Genomic DNA, 22,249 nt, shown 5'->3' with positions numbered 1-22,249 from the left:
AATCGATGGTCTGTTCTGCAGTCAGCTGCTGGCCTTGTTCTTACTGATGATATTGAGCTTTTCCATTGTCTCTTTCCATAGGTGCAGTTGATTTGATGCCTGTGTTTTCCATCCGAAGAGGTCTGCATGGACCTCCATTTCATTTTTGGTGACTTCCAATTTTCCTAGATTCATACTTTCCTAAATTCAACTTTCTTATTATTAATGGATGTTTGCAGCTGCTTCTTATTTTGAGTGGTGCCACATTAGCAAATGAACGTCCTGAAAGTTTGACTGCATCCATGTCATTAAGATTGACTGTACTTTGAGGAGACAGCTTTTGCCCAGTTGTCCTTTGAATGCCTTCAAAACTGAGGGGCTCATCTTCTGGCACTATATCAGACCATGTTCCACTGCTATTCATAAGGTTTTCACTCGTCAATTTTTTTTCAGAAGTAGACTGCTGGGTCCTTCTTCCAAGCCTGTCTTAGTCTGGAGGCTCTGCCGAAACCTGTGCACCATGGATGACCCTGCTGGTATGTGACATACTGGTGGCATAAGCCACCACAGTTTGACAAACTGATAGAATTATGGTGGCATGTGCATGTAGTATCTTTTAAAAACAAAGGATTTGTTTTTGGACTTATCTCCAGATCCGTCCTCAGAACCTCTTCCCTTCTCCCATAAGCCCTCGCCCTTTTCCCAGGACAAGCTTAGTAGCTGTCCTTTTCCATCCAGAATGGAGGGAGTAGTGAGCAGGAACCCCAGAAGAAAAGTTTTTTACTGATGGGAAAATTGAAATTTTGAGGGGTAATTGATTCACATCCTTTATTAAATATGGGTTAAAAAAATATGCCCTCCTGATCGTTATTGTGTGCTGCCCAGTCCATTCCGACTCATAGCGACCCTGTATGACATAACTGCCACAGAAGGTTTCCTAAGCGCAGTGTTTAAAAAGCGCTTGGCCGCTAACCAAAAGGTCTGCAGTTGGAACCCACCAGAGGCTCTGCAGAAGAAAAGACGTGGCAATCTGCTCCTGTAAAGATTTCAGCGTAGGAAACCCTATGGGGCAGTTCTACTTTGTCACACAGCGTCGCTGTTAGACTGGATTGGCAGTACAGAACATCTATACGACAATCTTAACGGGAAACAATCTTTAGGGAAATAATCTTCAAGAGAACAATAAGAGCCCTAAAAACCGCGGGATATTGTTAAGGAAATTTAAGAAACAATCCTTGCTATTTGGAAAGGCAAAGGCGGGCGTGCGCGGCATGCCGGGATTTGTAGTCCTTTCCGGAACATGTGCACAGTGAGGCTGCGCAGGGGGCAGGCGGGCGCTCTCTGGAGCTCGGAATGGCCGTCCCTCCGGCTGCATTGGGGGCCTCAGCGTTGGGCCAGAGTGGTCCCGGCTCGATGGCCCCTTGGTGCTCAGTGACCAGCGGCCCGTCGCGCTACGTGCTGGGGATGCAGGAGCTTTTCCGGGGCCACAGCAAGACGCGCGAGTTCCCGGCGCATAGCGCCAAAGTGCACTCTGTGGCCTGGAGCTGCGACGGGCGCCGCCTGGCTTCGGGCTCCTTCGACAAGACGGCGAGTGTCTTCTTGCTGGAGAAAGACCGGTTGGTGAGCTACCAGGGCTGGGCCCAGGCTTGGGAGAGGGACTGTGGTGAGAGAGGGGTGAAGACTGACGGTGAGGGGGGTGTGGAGATGAGGAGGGGGTGTGGTGGTGAGGACGATGTTGGTTGGGGGTGTGGAGGGAGCCTGATAGTGAGGAGGGGGTGTAGTGATGGAGGGGGAGTGGAAGGAGGGGATGTGAGGGAATGTTGGAGGGCGTTGTGTGGTGATGAGGAGTGGCAGGGGCAGCTTGTTAGAGAAGGGGTGTCCCTGTGGTGGTGAGGAGTGCCTCTACCCGGCGTCCTGTGGGAATGAACAGGTGAGTTGGGGGCCGTGGTAGTGGAGTAAAAAAAAAAAAAAGAGTAGGGGTGGAAAACTAGCATGAAGGAGGAAGACCAGGAACCACAAAAGGGTAAGGGAGTTGGGTGGAACCCAGCTTCAGAACATTTCAGAGTGTGGTTGGGGAGGAGGGTAAGGGGATATTCCGAAGAGTTTTAGAGAAAGGCCTTAGAAGGATGGGATTTTTTTTTTTTTATTAACCAGATCTTTTTTGGTCACAAGATACCACGGTTTGAATAAGGCCAAGAAGTTACATGTGAGGCAAGTACATATGTGTGAGTGACATTTGGCTTCTGCTCTTTCAGGTCAAAGAAAACAATTATCGAGGACATGGGGATAGTGTGGACCAGCTTTGTTGGCATCCCAGTAATCCTGACCTCTTTGTCACTGCGTCTGGAGACAAAACCATTCGCATCTGGGATGTGAGGACTACAAAATGCATTGCCACTGTGAACACGAAAGGTGAGTACTCAGAGAGGGCGTTAGGAAGATAAGCTACTTTTATTCATTCAATAAGTGCTTAACTGAACATGTTCTCTGTGCCTGGCTCTGTACTAGATGTGGGATCATGAGCTGAATAAGGCACAGTCCCAGCTCCAGAGACCTCATGGTGTAGTGCAGCAAGAGAGACAAGTAGAAAATCTAACATAGTATGATATGGTTCATCCTATATTGAAGATGTCTACAAGGTGGATACCTGGAATAGAAATGCCTAAGTCTACCCCGGGAGAGACAGGGAAGGCCTTACAGAACTGGAGAAGACTTGCAGAGTAATGGTAGGAATTTAATGGTCAGGATGTAGTGGGTGAGGGTCCAACATTTACAAAGGCATAGAGAATTTGGGAAACTGCTGATAGTTTAGAATGGCTGAAGCTTGGATTGTCTTGATTGATGGCCTTGGAGGAAATGACCAGAAAGTTGCACAGTGCATTAACAGGCTCTGTTCTTCACAGGCACTGTCCTGGGAACCTTGAGACCACTTACTGTGTTTCACTGACACAGAGATGTCACTGATTGTAAGATGTACCCATATTTTATGTGCCATTAAGAAAGAAAATAAAACTGCCAGATAACCATGATACATCATAGGTTTAGAGAGGCATCTTGATATTAAAATGTGAAAAAATATGCATCCTAGAATTGAAATTGATGGAATTTTTAATTGATAAGTTTGGTGTGGGTCACTGGGCTTTGCTAACAAGCCTCGTACCGGTAGATGGAGTGGTATAGTGCTTTTCCGAAGTATACGACTGTTGGCACACGAGTGATTTAGGTGGTATGTGGCTGAACCTTTACAAAAAAAAAAAAAAAAAGCTGTGTGTATTTTAATGTCTACTAGAAAAAATAACTGACTTACAGAATTTATTGCTTAAGATGAAGCTAAACTTATTTTAAGTATTTTTGAGACAGTTTTAAGAAAAATACTGAATAAACTCTAGCTGTCACATACATAGGACAGACATTTTGAAGGTGGCATGTGAATGACAGAAATTTGGGAAATGTTGGTTTAAGAGAATAAGGAGGTTTGGGGTTAGAACTGGGTTCAGGTCTTGGCTCTGTTATTTCATAGCTCTGACATTTTGGCTAATTTTTTACTTTTCATCTTTCAAATGAGGATGATAAAGTGTACCTTAGGAAATTATTGTGAGGACCAAATGAGGGGAAATTTGTAGATGAATTGGCTGGACTCAGTTGGTGATCCTTTAGTGGTAGTTCCCATCCGTGGTCTAGGACCTCAATAAATGAGCCTTTGAAGGACATTTATTCTGGCCTTTTTTCTAGGATAACAAAATAAATCCCTGGAGGATTATGGGCAAATTATCTTGCTGATTGTATCTGGGTTCCCAGGGGAGAACATTAATATCTGCTGGAGTCCCGATGGGCAGACCATTGCTGTAGGCAACAAGGATGATGTGGTGACCTTCATTGATGCCAAGACACACCGTTCTAAAGCAGAAGAGCAGTTCAAATTTGAGGTCAATGAAATCTCCTGGAACAATGACAATAACATGTTCTTCCTAACAAATGGCAATGGTTGTATCAACATCCTCAGGTGAGTGGTCCTAGCTTAGGACACTGTCATACCTTTTAGAATCATTCATTTGACAGCTTCAGCTGAGCCCCTCCTATGTGCAAGGTGCTGCGAGGGCCACAGAGGTGAATTAATGTGACTGTCTTAGAGGGCTTAAAGGGCAAGTAGTAATGAAGGGTTTGAACATCTCTTCAGCACCTTTGAGCCAGGCATCCTATTTTTTACTGCATCTTCCCAGAAATTTCGGGGGATTGATGGTATACTCCCCATTTGACCGATTAGGAATCAGTTTCAGAGAGGTGAAGTCACTAGTCAGCTAGTGAGTGCTATAACAGAACTCTTACCCTTAAAAGTCTCACATTAAAATTTAACTTTTTATTGTGCTTTAGGTGAAAGTTTACAGCTCAAGTTAATTTCTCATACAAAAATGTATACTCATTTTTTTTGTGACATTAGTTGCAGTCCCCACAATGTGACAGCATACTCCCTATTTCCACCATAGGTTACTTGTGTCCATTCAACCAATTCCTGTCTCTTCCTGCCTTCTCATCCTGCCTCCAGACAGAAGCTGCCCATTTGGTCTCATGTACCTGACTGAACTAATAAGCACACTCCTCACATGTATTATTTTTTGTTCTATAGTCCTGTCTAATCTGAAGAGTAGCTTTGTGAATGATTTCAGTTCTGGGTTACCAGAGCATCTGGGGGCCATAGTTTCGGGGGTTCCTGCAGTCTCTGTCAGACCATTAATTCTGGTCTTGTTACCTGAATTTGAGCTCTGTTCCACAATTTTCTCCTGCTCTGTCTGGGACTCTCTATTGTGTTCCCTGTCAGGGTGGTCATTGATGGTAGCCAGGCACCATCTAGTTCTTCTGACCTTAGGCTGGTGGAGTCTCTGGTTTATGTGGTCCTTTAGTTTCTTGGGCTAATATTTTCTTTGTGACTTCGGTTTTCTTCATTCTCCTTTGCTCCATGTGGGTTGGGACCAATTGATACATATCAGATGGCTAATCGCAAACTTTTAAGACCCTGGGCGCCACACACACCAAAGGAGGATGCAGAACATTTTCTTAATAGACTTTGTTATGCCAGTTAATCTAGATGTCCCCTGAAACTATGGTCCCAAGGCCCTAGCCCCAGCTTCTCTGTCCCTCAAAGTGTTTGGATGTGTTCAGGAAAACTTCATAGCTTTTACTTTGGTCCAGTTGTGCTGACTTCCCCTGTATTATGTGTTGTCCTTCCCTTCACTGAAGTTGATCCCTGTTTACTATCTAGTTAGTGATTTCACCTCCCTCTTCCTTTCCACCCTCCTAACAATCAAAGAATGCTTTTTTCTGTGTTTAAACCTTTTCTTGAGTTTTTATAGTAGTAGTCTCATACAGTGTTTGTCCTTTTGTGTCTGACTAATTTCACTCAGCATAATGCACTTCAGATTCATCCATGTTGTGAGATGTTTCGCAGATTCATCGTTGTTCTTTATCGACGCATAGTATTGCATTGTAGATATGTACCATAATTTCTTTATCCATTCTTCTGGTGATGGGCACTTAAGTCATTTCCATCTTTTCGGTATTGTGAACATTGCAGCAAAGAACATGGGTGTGCATATGTCTATTTGTGTGATGGCTCTTATTTCTCTAGGATATGTTCCAAGGAGTGGGATTGCTGGATTGTATGGTACTTCTATTTCTAGCTTTTAAGGAAGCACCAAATTATTTTCCAAAGTGGTCATACCATTTTACATTCCCACCAGCAGTGCATAAGTGTTCAGTGTGTCCACAACCTCTCCAGCATTTATTATTTTGTGTTTTTTGAATTAGTGCCAGCCTTGTTGGGGTGAGATGGTACCTCATCATAGTTTTGATTTGCATATCTCTGATGGCTGATGATCAGGAACTTTTCCTCGTATGTCTTTTAGCTGCCTGAAAGTCTTTAGGGAAGTATCTGTTCGTATCTTTTGCCCATTTTTAATCAGATTATTTTTGTTGTTGTTGTTGAGGTATTGCAGTATCTTATAGATTTTAGAGATTAGACCCTTATCGGATATGTCATAACCAAAAATGTTTTCCTAGTCTGTAGGTCCTCTTTTATCTCTTTTGATGAAGTCTTTTGAGGAGCATAAGTGTTTGATTTTTAGGGGCTTCCGGTTATCTAGTTTCTCTTCTGGTGTTTGTGCATTGTTAGTTATGTTTTGTATTCTGTTTATGCCATGTATTAGGGCTCCTAGCATTGTCCCTATTTTTGTCCTTCATTATCTTTATTGTTTTAGATTTTATATTTAGGTCTTTGATCCATTTGGAGTTAGCATTTGTGCATGGTGTGAGGTATGGGTTTTGTTTCATTTTTTTGCAAATGGATATCCGGTTATGCCAGTACCATTTGTTAGAGACTGTGTTTTCCCCCATTTAATGGACTTTGGGCCTTTGTCAGATATCAGTTGTTCATAGGTGGATGGATTTATGTCTGAGTTCTCAGTTCTGTTCCATTGGTCTATGTATCTGTTGTTGTACCAGTACCAGGCTGTTTTGATTATTGTGGCAGTATAATAGGTTCTAAAATCAGGTAGTGTGAGGCCTCATACTTTGTTCTTCTTCAGTAATGCTTTACTTATCTGGGACCTCTTCCCTGTTCATATGAAGTTGGTGATTTGTTTTTCCATCTCTTTCAAAAATACCATTGGAATTTGAATCAGGATTGCATTGTATCTATAGATCACTTTGGGTAGAGCTTACATTTTCACAAACTTAAGAGCCTTCCTATCCATGAGCATGGTACGTTTTTCCACTTAGCATAGGTCTCTTGGTTTCTTGCAGTAGCGTTTTGTAGTTTTCTTTGTATAGATCTTTTACATCTCTGATTAGATTCATTCTTCTTTATCTTCTTGGGGGCTATTGTAAATGGTAATGATTTGGTGATTTCCTTTTCAAAGTGCTCTTTGTGTAGAGAATTCCCACTGATTTTGTATGTTTGTCTTGTATCCTAATACTTTGCTGAACTCTTCTATTAGTTCCAATAGTTTTCTTGTGGATTCTTTGGGGTTTTCTGTATATAAGATTGTATCATCTGCAAATAGGGATACTTTTACTTCTTCCTTACCAATTTTGATGCTCCTTATTTTTTTTTCTTGCCTTATTGCTCTGGCTAGAACCGCCAGCACAATGTTGAATAAGAGTGTTGATAAAGGGCATCCTTGTCTGGTTCTCATTCTCAAGGGAAATGCTTTCAGTCTCCATTTAGAATGATGTTGGCTGTTGGCTTGGTATAAATGCCCTTTATTATGTCAAGGAATTTCCCTTCTATTCCTATTTTGCTGAGAGTTTTTATCAGGAATGGGTGTTGGACTTTGTCAAATGCCTTTTCTGCATCAATTGATAAGTTCGTGTGGTTCTTGTCTTTTGTTTTATTTATGTGATGGATTACATTGATTGATTTTCTAATATTGAACCATCTCTGCATACCTGGTATGACTCCCACATGGTAATGATGAATTTTTTTTTTGATATGCTATTGAATTCTGTTGGCTAGAATTTTGTTCAGGATTTTTGCATCTGTGTTCATGAGGGATATTGGTCTGTAATTTTCTCTTTTGTGGTGTCTTTACCTGGTTATGGTATCAGGGTTATACTGGCTTCATAGAATGAGTTTGTGAGCATTCCTTCCTTTTCTATGCTCTGAAATACTTTTAGTGGTACTGGTGTTAATTCTCTGAAAGTTTGGTAGAATTCTCTGGTGAAGCTGTCTGGGGCAGGGTTTTTTTTTTGTTGTTGTTAGGAGCTTTTTTATTCCCTCTTCAATCTCTTTTGTTATGGGTTTATTTAGTTGTTCAATCGGTTTGTGTTAATTTAGGTAGGTAGTGTGTTTCTAGAAATTTGTCCATTTCCTCTAGGTTTTCAAATTTGTTGGTGTACAGGTTTTCATAGTATTCTGTTATGATTCTTTTAATTTCAGTTGGGTCTGTTGTGATATTGCCCATCTAATTTCTTATTCAGGTTATTTTCTTCCTCTCTTTTTCTTTTGTCAGTTTGACCAGTGGTTTATCGATTTTTTTTGACCTTTTCAAAGAACCAAGTTTTGGTCTTGTTGACTCTTTCAGTTGTTTTTCTGTTGACTATTTCATTTATTTCTGCTCTAATCTTTATTATTTTTCTTTCTTCTGGTGTCCTAGGGCTTCTTTTGCTGCTCTGTTTCTATTTGTTCAAGTTAGAGGGTTAATGTTTTTATTTTGGCCCTTTCTTCTTTTTGAATATGTGCATTTATTGCTATAAATTGACCACTAAGCACTGCTTTTGCTGTGTCCCAAAGGTTCTGGTAAGATGTATTCTCTTATTTGAGTCTATGGATCTCTTTTTTCAGTTGTTGATTTCTTCTATAACCCAGTAGTTTTTAGAGGAAAGTGTTGTTCAGTTTCCATGTATTTGACTTTTTTTCTTTGCTGTTTCTGTTAATTGATTTCTACTTTTATGGCTTTATAGTCAGAAAAGATACTTTGTAATATTTCAGTGTTTTGGTTTGGATTTTGTTAAGGCTTGCTTTGTGGCCTAAAATATGGTCTGTTCTGGAGAATTTCCATGTGCGTTGGAAGAGAATGCATACTTGGCTGCTGTTGGGTGGAGCGTTCTGTGTATGCCGGTGCGGTCAAGTTGATCGTGGCATTTAGATCTTCTGTGTCTTTATTGAGTTTCTTTCTAGGTGTTCTGTCCCTCACTGAAAGTGGTGTGTTGAAGTCTCATTATTACAGTGAAGCTGTCTATTTCTCTTTTCAGTGCTGTTAGAGTTTGTTAATGTATTTTGGAGCCCTCTCACTGGGTGCATATATGTTTATTATGGTTATGTTTTCCTGGTGTATTGACCCGTTGATTGTTATATAGTGCCCTTCCTTATTGTTTGTGGTGGATTTTGCTTTAAAGTCTATTTTGTCAGAGATTAATATTTTCTTTTTTGGTTGTTTGCATGATATATTTTTTTCCATCCTTTGAGTTTTAGTTTGTTCATGTTTTTGAGTCTAAGGTATGTCTCTTGTAGGCATGTTGAGATGGATTGTGTTTTTTTAATCCATTCTGCCACTCTCTATTGGTGCATTTAGTCCATTTACATCCTGTGTAATTATTGGTAGGTATGAGTTTAGTGCTGTCATTTTGATTTGGTTTTTGTGTGTGTGTGTGTGTGCTGTAGGCAGTTTCTTTGTTCCACTTAATTTTCTGTGCTGAGCTGTTTTTATGTATTTTCTTTTCGTCTTTTTCATTATTGTTGATTTGTGTTTGATGAGTCTATTTTTCTTTTTTATTTTGATGGTTAGATTTGTTAGCTTCCTTTGTGGTTACCTTAATATTTACGCTTGTTTTTCTAAGTTTAAGCCTATCTTTTCTTGCTTTATTTCTCCTTGACTTCCTCTCCATATGAAAGGTCTATGACTACATTTTTTAGCCCCTCTTTTTTTGTCTTAATGTCGTCGTCTTTTACTTAATGATGTCTCTGTTTCCCTATTTTGAGCGTATTAGCTTTGATTTATTTTTGTGATTTTCCTATCTGGGTTGATATCTAGTTGCTCTGTCCTGTGTTCTAATCTCAGGTTGTTGTCTCATGTTACTGATTTTCTAACAGGAGGATCCTCTTTAGTATATCTTGTAATTTTGGTTTGGGTTTTGCAAATTCCTGAAACTTCTGTTTGTCTCAAAATGTCCTAGTTTTGCCGTCATATTTGAGAGACAGTTTTGGTGGATATATAATTCTTGGCTGGCAATTTTTTGCCTTCATGGCTTTATATATGTCATCCCATAGCCTTCTTGCCTGCATGGTTTCTGCCGAGTAGTCCGAGCTTAGTCTTATTGACTCTCCTTTGTTGGTGACTTTTCATTTATCCCTACCTGCTCTTAAAATTCTCTATCTTTGGTTTTGGCAAGTTTGATTATAATTTGTCTCGATAACTTTCTTTTGGGAGATACCTTGTATGGGATTCGATGAGCACCTTGGATGGATATCTTCTCATCTTTCACAATATCAGGGAAGTTTTCTGCCAACAAATCTTAACAATTCTCTCTGTATTTTCTGTTATCCCCCCTTATGTGGTACTCCAGTTGCTCGTAGGTTATTCCTCTTGGTAGTCCTACACAATTCTTAGGGTTTCTTCATTTTTTAAAATTCTTTTATCTGGTTTTTCCTCAAATATGTTGGCATCAAGTGTTTTATCTTCAGTGTCAATAATTCTGACTTCGATTGCCTTAATTGTGCTCCTGTGACTTTCTATTTAGTTGTCTAATTCTGAAATTTTATTGTTAATCTTCTGGTTTTCTGTTTGCTTTCTGTCTGTGGGTTCTTGCAGACTATTAAATATGTCATTATGCTCTTTTCTAATTTTCTTAAGTTCCTGTATCGCTGTGTCTGTATGCTCCTTGGCTTGCTCTGCATTTTGCCTGATCTTCCTGATCTCTTGAAGAGTTCTGTATATTAACCTTTTGTATTCTACCTCTGGTAGTTTGATATTGAGTGGTGTTTCCGAGCTATCAATAAGTTGTTGTATTTGTTTTGTGTTTGCTTGCTTTACCCTAGCTTCTTGTTCTGTTTTGTTTTGATATGCCCAGATAGGCTGCTCATGTGAGTTAGCTTGATTATTGGTGCCTTTGAAGCTCTAATGTTCTGTCACCAGGTGATTAGAGCTGTTGCTAGGTGTGTGAGTCCAGAAGTCCATTTATTTTTCTTGGATGGATTCAGCTCAGGTGTTGAGGTAGTTGGTCACCAAGTGTGCAGTACAGGCTCTCACCTACAGTCCTAGACGGCCAGGGGTGATTGGCATAGGCACAGGTATCTGACAGCAGTAAGGGGTCATGTACTGAGCAAGGCAGGGAGCTAACAGCTGCCCCTGAGGTCTGTGAGGAAAGCACATCCCTGTTCCATAGAGCGCATAGGCGGGTGGGTTTTACAGCTGGACTACGGGCACACAATTCTGTTGGCTGTAAGGACTGGGAGACATCACTTATTCTTGGACCCGTGTCGTGGGTGGCTAGGTGGCGTGGATGGAGCCACCAGTCCTCAGGCTCCTGATGTGGTTAGGTGAGGATCCTGCTTAATAGGCAGAGTGGTGTCAAATGTCATGAATCTGCCTCTTCACCATATAGCTGAAACAGTTGAGGTTAGACTCCAGGTATATACCCTGTTGTACTGTGCTAATAAGGACCTACACTGTTGTAATTGGCCCACACAGGTCTATGCAGGGGTGAAAGGCATTCAAAGTCCATGGACCTCTTATGCCTGTGCCTAGGCAAAGGAGCTGTTTCTGCCCTGAGTTCCCGACTTACGGGAGCAGGCAGATTATTTTTTCCCTGTTTGTTAATTTGTGCTCTCTCCAAGGCTGGGAGAATGGCTCAGGGTGTGTAATGGGTTCTACTTCAGGCCCAGGGACAGGGCACTCTCTGAAGCCAATTTGGACCCAGTGCAGAGTGGGAAGGGGGCAGGTAAGTGGGAGAGAGGTTTTTTCCAAAGGGTGTTTTTTGATCCGTGTGGTAGGTTAGACGCATGTACTTATCTTTTGCCAATTGAGCACCACTTTTCACTGATTCTGGAGGTGTGAATAGACTCTCCACCACTTGGTCTATCCTGATGTGGAAAATGTGTCCTGAATGGTACTGCTTGCTGCTAGCGCTAGCTGATCCTGGCCTGCAGGTTGCCAGTTTATGCCTGGTCAGGTCTGGCAACTCCTCGCTGCTTCCGAACCGCCTCTCCCTCCCCCTGCCGCTCAGTCCGATTCCTCAACTTTGACTTCGATGTTCAGGGCTCCAAGATTGTCGTACATAATTGATTCATTTGTTTTTTGGGGTCTTTGTTGTGCGAGGGACCACAGGAAGCGTGTGACTACTCTGACATCTTGGCCCCACTTAGTTACTCCTCTTAAAGTTGTCACTGTCAACTAAAAAGTGGCCAGTGTGAAATATTCCTGGGTTGAAGAATTCTTTATTGTCATGCAGCATAGAAGACAGTGATGCCAATGTATTCTTACAGTTGTAGAGGCTTGAATGCCCTGTGTCCCTGGGTCAGGGCAGAGGCCTCTCTTGATTCATGTAGCCACAGGGGCTGGCGAACCCAAGATCGACAGAGCCTAAAATGTCACTTTCTGCTCTGTCCTGTAGGGTCACTATGAGCCAGAATTGACTCAACAGTAACGGGTTTGGCTTTTTTCCCCCCTCCATTGAAGCCATCTCTACCACTCCCCCTGCCCCCCACCAAGATTAGAGATATGTTAGAGGCTTATTCTGTGTGCTTCCTGTTGGAAGCATTTCACTCTGTATTGTAATGGCATGTTTACTTGTTCGTATCTCCCATTATACTGTAAATTCCACAAGGGGAGGGCTGGGTTAACTTGTTTACTATGGAATCCCTACTGCCTAGGCCAGGACCTGATACACATAGTAGGCTTTCAGTAAATATTCTCTGAATGATTGAATGTGGAGTTGAAATTCAGGATTGTCTGATTCTCTTCTTTCTTCTGTCCCAGGTAAGCAATCCAAGACAAAGTGACATAGATTCTGTGATAGACAGGCTGAGAATTTGCTGGAAAGGAACATAATATTGACTGTGGGGTTTGGAGGAGGCAGCTTCTGAGTTTGACCTTGAAGGATGAATAGAATTTTAAGAATCAGCCAAAGATAACTGCACAGTTGACAATACAGGCACGAAGGAGTGTGACTTATTTGGAGAGTAGTTGTTTGGAGATCAGGGTTGCTGGGCAGTGGTGGTAGACAAGATATATGAAGAGAGGGCGTGATAATGGAAAGTCGAAGTTTTGAAATATAATTTGGAACCAGATTGTGAAAAGCTTTGAATTCTATGTTTAGCAACTTGGATTTTATTCTGTAGGCTGTGGAGATCCAATAAAGGTTGTTTTTTTTTTTTTTTTAATATTTTAACCTATTTATTGTAAAATAAAACACAGATAAAGAAAATCACACAAAACAAATTTAAAGCTTAATGAACTATATGTCTGATGCCTGTGTAGCCCCACCCAGATCAAGAAATAGTACTTTGTTAGCCACCTCAGATGTCTGTCCATGTGCTCTGTACAAATCACAATTCCCTCCTCTCAAAAGTAACCACTATCTTGACTTTTATAGTAATCATTTTATTGCTTTTCTTTATACTTTTATCTCCCTAGTGTGCGTACCAAGGTGCTCTAATCCTGCTCATTAAGAAAAATTTGATGTCTTTTAAGTTTGTTGAATTACAGGATCCCTCTCCATCCCTTTCTTTTCTTTACTGTCTGCTGAAAAACCAAACTGTTACCTGTGGAGATTTTCCCAGTCTCATTCTATTGATTCCGTAAGCTTCTCACTTACTATTTGGTTACCCAGTAATAGCATTCATTTAGGAATGGCAAGATAAATGCTTGGTTCTTTTCCTTTGTCCCAGTTTTCAAGATATGAACTGGTTCCCTATCACCTCCAAAGATGACCAGTTAATCCACATTTTTTAATGTATTTAAGCATAGCTGATATATTTCAATCTGTGATAGTTATTATCTGTATTGAAATTCAAATTATCCCATCTTTTGCGAATGGGAGCCTCTTCAAGTTGATTCCTGATAAGCTTAGTAGTCTTTTTTTTATTCTGTGTGTGTGACAAGATGTTCCAGGCTCGTCTTGTACATTTCCTGCCCCAGACTTTTACTCTAAGAAGAAGCCCTAAATTCTTTTACTGGAAATGACACTGGAGCTAGGGATGTCTGTGGCTGCTGGGTAGGTCATTGTTTCTAGGCCTTTTCAGTGGACAAAGCTAGGAAATATGTATATATATTCAAAGATAAAATACCTTATGAATTCATACTGATAAATTTCAATTAAAATTCAAGACTATAGGGATTTTATTAAAACTCTTTTATATTACAGATGTGTCTTCCAAAACATTACTCATTACCTTTATCCCATCTAAACCCAGCCCAGTGCCCTCAAGTCAATTCCGACTCATAGCGACCCTATAGGACAGAATAGAACTGCCCCATAGAGTTTCCAAGGAGCGCCTGGCGGATTCGAACTTGCACATGTAAATATCACAGAATAATAATACCGCCACTACTGTGATTGCTTAAAATACTAAAAAAAAAAAAATTTGGTTTTTGCATATGCTTTCCCCAATTAAAAAAAATAGTTGGTAGTATATATTGTCAGAGTATACAGCTGTTAACATACCCTTTACCATCAGCGCTTATGCTGATGATTCTGTCATAATTTTGGTTGTTGAAGCTCCTTTTCTAGTTAAGATTCCTCAGGAAGGGTTTATGGGAACAATATTCCCTGAGTTCTTTTTTTTTGCTAGCTGCTTGTTTATACTTATATTTTGCTTATTGTGTTCTTTATAATTTGAAAGTCAGTTTTTCTGGATATAAAAACTTTTGACTCACATTTTCCACCTTGTGTATCTTAAATATGTCACTCCATTTGTTTTGGCATAAAGTGTTGTTGTCAAATAGTCTGTTGATAATTTTCTTTTTCTTATAAGACATCTGTCCTTTTTGCTTAGAGAGCCAAAGGATGTTAAAGTCCAATAATTTTACTACTATGTTTCCTGATGTTGGTTGGTCTGGGTTCATACTCTCAAATATGTGGTGTGCTCTTTCAATATGTAGTTTGTATCTTTTTTATGTTGGGAAAGTTTTCTTGAATTAAGTTTTTGGCATTTGTTCCATTGTCTTTGCTGTTCTTCTTCGTGGTCTGTTATTAGCTCTACCGTCCTCTTCCTGTAGTTTGATTGCTATCTGTCCTGTTTCTCAGTTACCCAGAGCTGAAGCCTGTGCAGTCCATCAACGCCCATCCTTCCAACTGCATCTGCATTAAGTTTGACCCCATGGGAAGGTACTTTGCCACAGGAAGTGCAGATGCTTTGGTCAGCCTTTGGGATGTGGACGAGTTAGTGTGTGTGCGGTGCTTTTCCAGGTGAGCAACTCTGCCAGCACTTTCCTTGTTGGATACGTTGACTTGATTCATCTTGGGTGAAATTGTGCCTTCCTGATACCTTTATTTGTTGGGAGATTCTAATGCCTCTTCTGTCCACCCCATCATATAGGCTGGATTGGCCTGTGAGAACCCTCAGTTTCAGCCATGATGGGAAAATGTTGGCATCAGCATCGGAAGATCATTTTATTGACATTGCGGAAGTAGAGACAGGTAACTAATGCTGCCACTACCTTAACAAGAATCTTATGTCTTTGATCCCTGGCCATTAGGGCTTCTTGAGTGTCATGTATTTTTATCTCTCTACCTTAGTACTTTACAAGCATTATCATAAATTGTCTCCTTAAGACACGTTTGTTTATGTTGTCCACGTCGCAGTCAGGTAATGAGGGAGCAAAGAGCTGGTAAAGAAAGGGGCAGTTCTGAAGGAAAGTTGTTTAGGAAAACATTTTACTTTAGCCTTTAATTCTTCCACTGTAATGAAAATTTTAAAATACAGACTAGTAGGAGAAAGAAAAAAAAAGTCACCTGAGGCCCCACCACCTAAAGATAACCTCTTTTAAAGTTGTGGTATATTTCTATCTTTTACCTATATGTAAACTTAAAAATAAAGGTATTTTTTGTAATTTTAGGAAATTATCAGAGTAGATTTTAAAAACAGAACTTGAAAACAGAAAAACGAGAGTATATTAGATACATTTTGTGTCCTGTATATTTTTAATGGTTAAGTTTAAAACAAAAATTATTTTCATTTTATACCATACCGTATGTAACAGAACATATGTTCATTTTTTCACAGTCTAGTTGTTTCACATTTTCAGGCACACCATATATGTCGCATAAATCTATCGGAACTTGGATGGTCTGAAATAGTAATGTCAGTATTATATAGTCTGCACCATATGTATCTTTCAGAGGTTAAACTTCCCAGTAAATCAACAGGATTTTAAAGTTTATGGAGCCACATGGTTATTTTGGAAACATAGAAGGCCTCTTTATGTCTACTCTGGCTTCCTTGAACTGTGTCATTTTCTTTATCTTAACCAATTCCATAATAAGTGACAGGGAGTTAAAGGTCTCAAGAGAAATGAGAGAGGTAGCAGCCTCAGAAACCGTTCTTTATATCACTATAACTTAGAAATTTGCTCAGACATGTAACTATGGACTGCTAGATTCTACCTTCATGGACAGTGGCTTGTGAACTGTCCCTGGAATAAAAAAAAAAAACTAAAAACCTTATGTATATCTGTGTATGTGTGTGTGTGTTTGTATAATATTTTAATAGCTTTATTGAGACATAATTGACATACTGTCTTAGAGAGATGGAGAGATTTATCTCAAGCAATTATCTCACGTGATTGTGGGGGTTGGCAAGTCCAAAATCTGCGTGTCAGGTGGCAGGCTGGAGACTCCTGCAGGTTTGTGTCCCAAGTTGTGTAGGTCAGGCAATAGAAAGAGTGCAGAGTGAAGAGAGAGAGAGTTCTGCCAAAACATCTATTTATAGTCTGGGGGCTGATCACACTCTAAGGAAACTCTATGTTGCATTATATTACATTATGGGAGGTGATTGCATTACATTGCATTAGATTACATTCTGGAACAACAGCTAGATTTGTATTTAGCCAGACCGCTGGGAACCATAGCCTAGCCAAGTTGACACACAAGTGTAGCCATTACACATACCGTATAATTCACCTATTTGAAGTATATGATTCAGTGTGTCCTGCACTTTTTAATTAATACTGCACTGTAAATATTTTATTACATTAATCTTAACCCTGAGATTGAAAAAAAGCTATCCACAGCTAAAGGAATTAAAGCTTTGGAAAAACTGATGTATAACTTAACAAGTCAGAGAAATAAAATTTTGGAAAAAGAAATCTTGTTTCCAAGGCAACATGGTTTAGTAGAGCTGTGGCTTTGGAGACAGTTGCAGCTGAGTTCATGTACTGGCTCTGCTGCTTCCTTGAGCGGTAACTTTGTTAAGTCGCCTCTTTCTCAATGAGGTAAAATGAGGTTTGAAATTATCACCTGCCTTGCTGGGTTGTCTTTCTCAATGAGGTAAAATGAGGTTTGAAATTATCACCTGCCTTGCTGGGTTGTCATTGAAAGTCAGTAAAGTATAAACCATCTGATACGTGAGGGTACGCAACAAATGGCAGCTGCTGTTACTGTTTTTCCAGAGATTGTAGTGCAGGGGTTAAAAGCATAGGCTCTTAAATGAACCTACCTGCATCCAGACCCTAATTCTGACACCTGCTGGCTTGTGACCCCTCTGCCTCAGCATTCTCTGTAAATTGGAAGTAGTGATTGTACCTCTCTTATAGTGTTATTAAGCAGATTAAACAAGTTAATGTAGGTAAGTACATAATGAATGTTGGCTCTGGTTATTAGCATTGTGATTGGTTTCTCTATATTGATTTCTGTAGGAGACAAGCTGTGGGAGGTGCAGTGTGAGTCCCCAACCTTCACTGTAGCTTGGCACCCCAAAAGACCTCTGCTGGCCTTTGCCTGTGATGACAAAGATGGCAAATATGACAGCAGCCGGGAAGCAGGAACCGTGAAGCTGTTTGGTCTTCCTAATGATTCCTGATAGGAGGACCTGGGAGAGAGAGAGGAGGCCCTGGCAGACACCTTCCAGTGTGTAGTGAGTTTAGCCTGTTCTTTTGTAGTAATGGGCATCTTAAGTGTTTGTAAATTGATGTAAATTATAAAAGTCTTTTCTCACGCTGCCCTTTCCAATTCCCTTCCTGTTCTGTGGTGTTAGGAGCCTGTTTGCTTTCCTCCCCCACCCCTCCAGTTTGCGAATGGTGGCATAAACTTACAGCTGGCTTATTGGCCTCTGCCACCCTGTCTTGTGTGGCCTTTTGTTGTTCAAGGGACCTCCTGAAATCCTACCCCAGGGCACTGAGAGAGTAGTTCTCCTCTCAGCTTTTGTTAAAGTCCCTAATCTCCTTAGGAGTCTGTGGTCCACAACCAGCCTTGTCCATGCTGCCACATGAGGGCTCTGGAGTGTGAGTAATGTTAGCAGCACACCTTGGTCTCTGAGGGCCTCCTGTCTTCCAGCTCCTGGGTGTACGGGGACTTGGTTAGGCTTGCTATTGCTTGGATAATATGTTTGGAGCGGTGGGCAGGGAAGGGTGGGGTGGGAATGGAGATTTTTATAATTTAAAAAGAAAAATATATGTAATTTTGAGAATTGAGCATATAATAAAACTAAGTTTTTTTTTATTATGGGACTTTTAGGACTTTTAAACTTTTTTTGTTATAATTATTTATGTTATTACAGGGAGGTGTTGCAGTTTTACATTTTTTTTTTTACTTAAAAAAATTAAAAAATTGTTTTAAAGTTTCCTATGATTTTGTCATTTAATGTCTTAGCCAAAACCTCTGTCAGATGCAGGGACACAGCATGAAGGGCATGAGCTACAGCAATGCTTTTACAGGTCAGTGTTTACGTGTGTGTGTATCTGGCCCCATTCCACAACAGGTTTCAGGTGGCTTATGACAAATACAAGGAGCCCTGTTAATGCAGTGGTTAAGCGCTCAGCTGCTAACTGAAAGATGTGGTGTTGCTGGGTGGCAGTTCAAACCCACCCAGCTGCTCTGTGGGAGAAAGATGTGGCCGTCTGCTTCCGTAAAGATTTACAGCCTTGGAAGTCCTATGGGGCAGTTCCACCCTGTCCTATAGGATCACTGTGAGTCGGAATCGCCTCAGCAGCAGTGGGTAGGTAGCTATGACAAACACTGAGAAAAGAAGTAAAATATAAATAGGAAATAGAAAATCAGGATAAGACTGTTACCGGAGAGAATGCCCTTGGTTCTTGTCTTTGGTGTAGGAAGGAATTTGAAACACTGAGACAAATAGTGCCAAGTGAGCAGAAGTGTATTAGCTAGCAGAGGGTTAGTAGTGAAAATACACTTGACCAGGGAGTGTCAAGCGGGCTACTCAGATAGAAAGCCTGAGTGCCCCGATACAATTGTTTTCTTAGAGCTTTGTTCACTTTTCTCTTGCCTCCCACTTCTTTTCTCAGGGTGCCGCCTTCCCTTTTTGTTAACTTTCTATGGGCTGGAATGCTTTGTTGGCTTAAGGTTTAACTGCTGAGTCAGGGACCCCTGTAGGGACGATTTCCTCTCTCTCTTTGCTCCAGTACAAGTTCTTCCCTTGTGTTGACTTCCTGAGTCAGGGACCCCTGTAGGGACCATTTCTCTTCTTTCTGGAGTGCAAGCTCTTCCCCTCCCCCTTACAAGACAAGTATAAATTAGAATAGAGACTCAAGATTTGGGAAATAGAAATATGCAAAGAATAAGGGCCTAGTTAAATGATTGAATTAAAATTTAGCTCTGAATACCTTGGTGGCAAAGTAAAAAAAAAAAGAGAGCTAAATTGGTTAGCTAATTTTTATTACAGGTAGCCCTTGACTTACAACGGAATTCCATTCCAACTTGGTTATAAGTCAGTTTTGATGTAAGCTGAATACCTTTTTTTTTTAGTTTTCATTATTATTGCCTTTTATTATCAGTATCTTTATAAATCTGATCTTTGAACATCTGGGAGTGAATATTTGAGAATGATAACATCAGCAAATTATGTGCTGCAACATTGTATTACTAACGATTAGATGTACAAAAAAAAGATGGTCGTAAGTGTGGTTCATCATAACTCGAATATGTTGTAAGTTGGGGACTACCTGTATTGGAAAGAAAAATACATGCCAACTCTTCAGGTAAGGCAAAGCTTTTATCAGCTCATACCTCCAAAAGAAATGCCTCTTGTAGGAGATTGTTACACACGAAAAATATTGATGTTCATTATATTTGGATGTGTTTTGGGTATTAAAAAAAGAAGCAAAACAGAAGTATACCTCAGTAAGTGATGTTTGTAGAAAATTTTGGAAAAAGCAGGGAAGCAAAAAGAACAATCCCTAGCACCAAGATAACTTTTAGCATTTTGGTGTATATCCCTCCAAGGTCTCTAGTTGGCTGAGACAGTTTTGTGCTTGACTGCTAACCTAAAGTTTGGCAGTTTGAACCCACCCAGTGGTGCTGCAAAAGAAAGGCCTAGCAATCTGCTTCCGTAAAAATTACAGCGAACAAAACCCTATGGAGCAGTTCTGCTCCGTAACACTTCGGGTTGCCGTGAATTGGAATAGACTTGATGGCAACAGATGTGGTTTTTGTGTATTCTTCCAGGAGTTTTCCTGTGCCCATATTTGTATATAAAAGCAGGCTTATCTTCATAAATCTTCAGCGATAGACAAAGCAAGTATGACAAGATAGATATGCAAAGTGCTTAGTAGAGTGCCGGGCAGGATTCTGAACACTCAGGAAGTGTTTACAGACCTTTTTAGTTACTGGGCGTTCCCTGCGTGTTTGGGACTATAGTAAGCACTTTACATCACCTGTTACTCAGTTTCTGCAACAGTCTACTGAGGTTGGGTATTATCACCATTTTACGGCTTTGGGGAGTATAAGTAATTCAGTGTTACTCGATAAGTGATGGTATTTAGATTACAGGTTTGCTTAAATACTCATATGCCTGCCCTCCATTGCAGTGGGCTACTCTGTCTCCACAGATTTTGCTATTGCCATTTTACAGATGAGCAAACCTCAGCTCAGAAGTTGGCTTGACCCAGGTCAGCAGGTGGATAATTTCTTCAGACTTTGGAGTTTTTCCTCCAGCCCCCTGAACAGCCTCTGCCTCCCTCCTTCCCTGAATAATAGTGGTGTTTTCAATTGCAAACCAGCCTTCCATCTCCTGTCAGCAGTTCAGGGGCTGGAGGAAGTATGTCAGTGAGACAACACCTGTATCTGTTGTTTCTTGCATGTGCAATTATCTGATTCCTATGGTTCCTGCTCTATTTCTGTCTATATCCTTTGGAACCACATGCTGAAGGTTTGGTTTAGGTCTTAATATTTTATCTATTCTCTCTCTTTCATCCATGTGAATTTTTTTCTCCTTTGGGCTTCTGTAAAGTAGCAATCCACACCACTTAAGAGATTTAGTGCTTTTAACAAGTGGGGCACTTGTGAAAAGAAAACACATCAGTGAGAAAAGAGCTTCAGCTTGTGGCAGCCTCCGCTGGCTGTCAGGGTCTTGGTGACACCAATTCTCTGTGCCTTGGCTTTGGGGTCCTGGAGGGACTCAAAGGTTGGGTCCCTCCTAGGGAAATGACAATGTGTCCCAGACTGGGACCTTATGGTTTGAGTGAGTTTTCTAATCTGCGGAGCTGGAAGAATGCTATTTAGAGTCAAATCTGGCCATTTACTATTTGATCAGTGCAAGCATGTCATATAGTCATTCCTCTAAACCTAGCAAGCCAGAAGTGGGTGGTGAGTTCAGCTGTTCGCTACACTTCAGTTGGTAGGAAGATTTGGGATTTGCTGAGCCATTGACCCATTGCTGTGTTGACTGGAATTAGAAATTAAGTAGGCACTCAAGGATCCATCTGACATCAGCAATGATATCCCTGGTTCCATGTCCTCTTCTGAATCCAGCCTGAATTTCTGGCAGTTCCCTGTCGATATACTGCTGCAGCCGCTTTTGAATGACCTTCAAAATTTTGCTTGCGTGTGATATTAATGATATTGTTCTATAATTTCCACATTCGGTTAGATCACCTTTCTTGGGAATAGGCATAAATATGGATCTCTTCCAGTCAGTTGGCCAGGAAGCTGTCTTCCATATTTCTTGGCACAGATGAGTGAGCACTTCCAGTGCTGCATCTGTTTGTTGAAACATCTCAGTTGATATTCCAGCAATTCCTAGAGCCTTGTTTTTCGCCAATGCCTTCAGTGCAGCTTGGACTTCTTCCTTCAGTACCATCGGTTCCTGATCATATGCCACCTCTTGAAATGGTTGAATATTGACTAATTCTTTTTGGTATAATGACTCTGTGTATTCCTTCCATCTTCTTTTGATGCTTCCTGAGTCGTTTAATATTTCCCCTATTGAATCCTTCACTATTGCAACTTGAGGCTTGAATTTTTTCTTCAGTTCTTGCAGCTTGAGAAATGCCAAGCGTGTTCTTCCCTTTTGGTTTTCCATCTCCAGCTCTTTGCACATGTCATTATAATACTTTACTTTGTCTTCTCGAGAGGCCCTTTGAAATCTTCAGTTCTTTTACTTCATCAGTTTTTCCTTTTGCTTTAGCTGCTCGATGCTCAAGAGCAAGTTTCAGAGTCTCCTCTGACATCCATCTTGGTCTTTTCTTTCTTTCCTGTCTTTTCAGTGACCTCTTGATTTCTTCATGGATGATGTCCTTGATGTCATTCCACAACTCCTCTGGTCTACGGTCACTAGTGTTCAGTGCGTCAAATCTGTTCTTCAGATGGTCTCTAAATTCAGGTGGGA

General features: G+C 40.7%; 1 protein-coding gene across 3 annotated transcripts in view; it reads left to right on the top strand.

The window, feature by feature from the left end:
- Positions 1-1,292: 1,292 nt before the first annotated feature.
- Positions 1,293-22,249, top strand: part of THOC3 (THO complex subunit 3) — a 28,321-nt gene continuing 7,364 nt past the window's right edge. The window contains exons 1-7 of one of the 3 annotated variants that reach the window (XR_007516190.1): positions 1,293-1,599; positions 2,235-2,391; positions 3,778-3,982; positions 14,716-14,877; positions 15,008-15,108; positions 17,325-17,542; positions 18,277-18,341. Coding sequence is in view for 1 of the 3 variants with exons in the window: in XM_049874362.1 (XP_049730319.1) it covers positions 1,333-1,599; positions 2,235-2,391; positions 3,778-3,982; positions 14,716-14,877; positions 15,008-15,108; positions 17,325-17,488 (1,056 nt within the window). In the remaining 2 variants the exon portion in view is untranslated. Of the gene's footprint in view, positions 1,600-2,234; positions 2,392-3,777; positions 3,983-14,715; positions 14,878-15,007; positions 15,109-17,324; positions 18,122-18,276; positions 18,342-22,249 lie in introns of those variants that run through there. The other 2 variants (XR_007516191.1, XM_049874362.1) reach the window with 2 other exon arrangements.

This window comes from Elephas maximus, chromosome 2, assembly GCF_024166365.1.
Source record: "Elephas maximus indicus isolate mEleMax1 chromosome 2, mEleMax1 primary haplotype, whole genome shotgun sequence".
NCBI classification, from domain to species: Eukaryota; Metazoa; Chordata; class Mammalia; order Proboscidea; family Elephantidae; genus Elephas; species Elephas maximus.
Note: the sequence above shows the minus strand (reverse complement) of the source record. Positions and strands in the feature narration are given on the sequence as shown.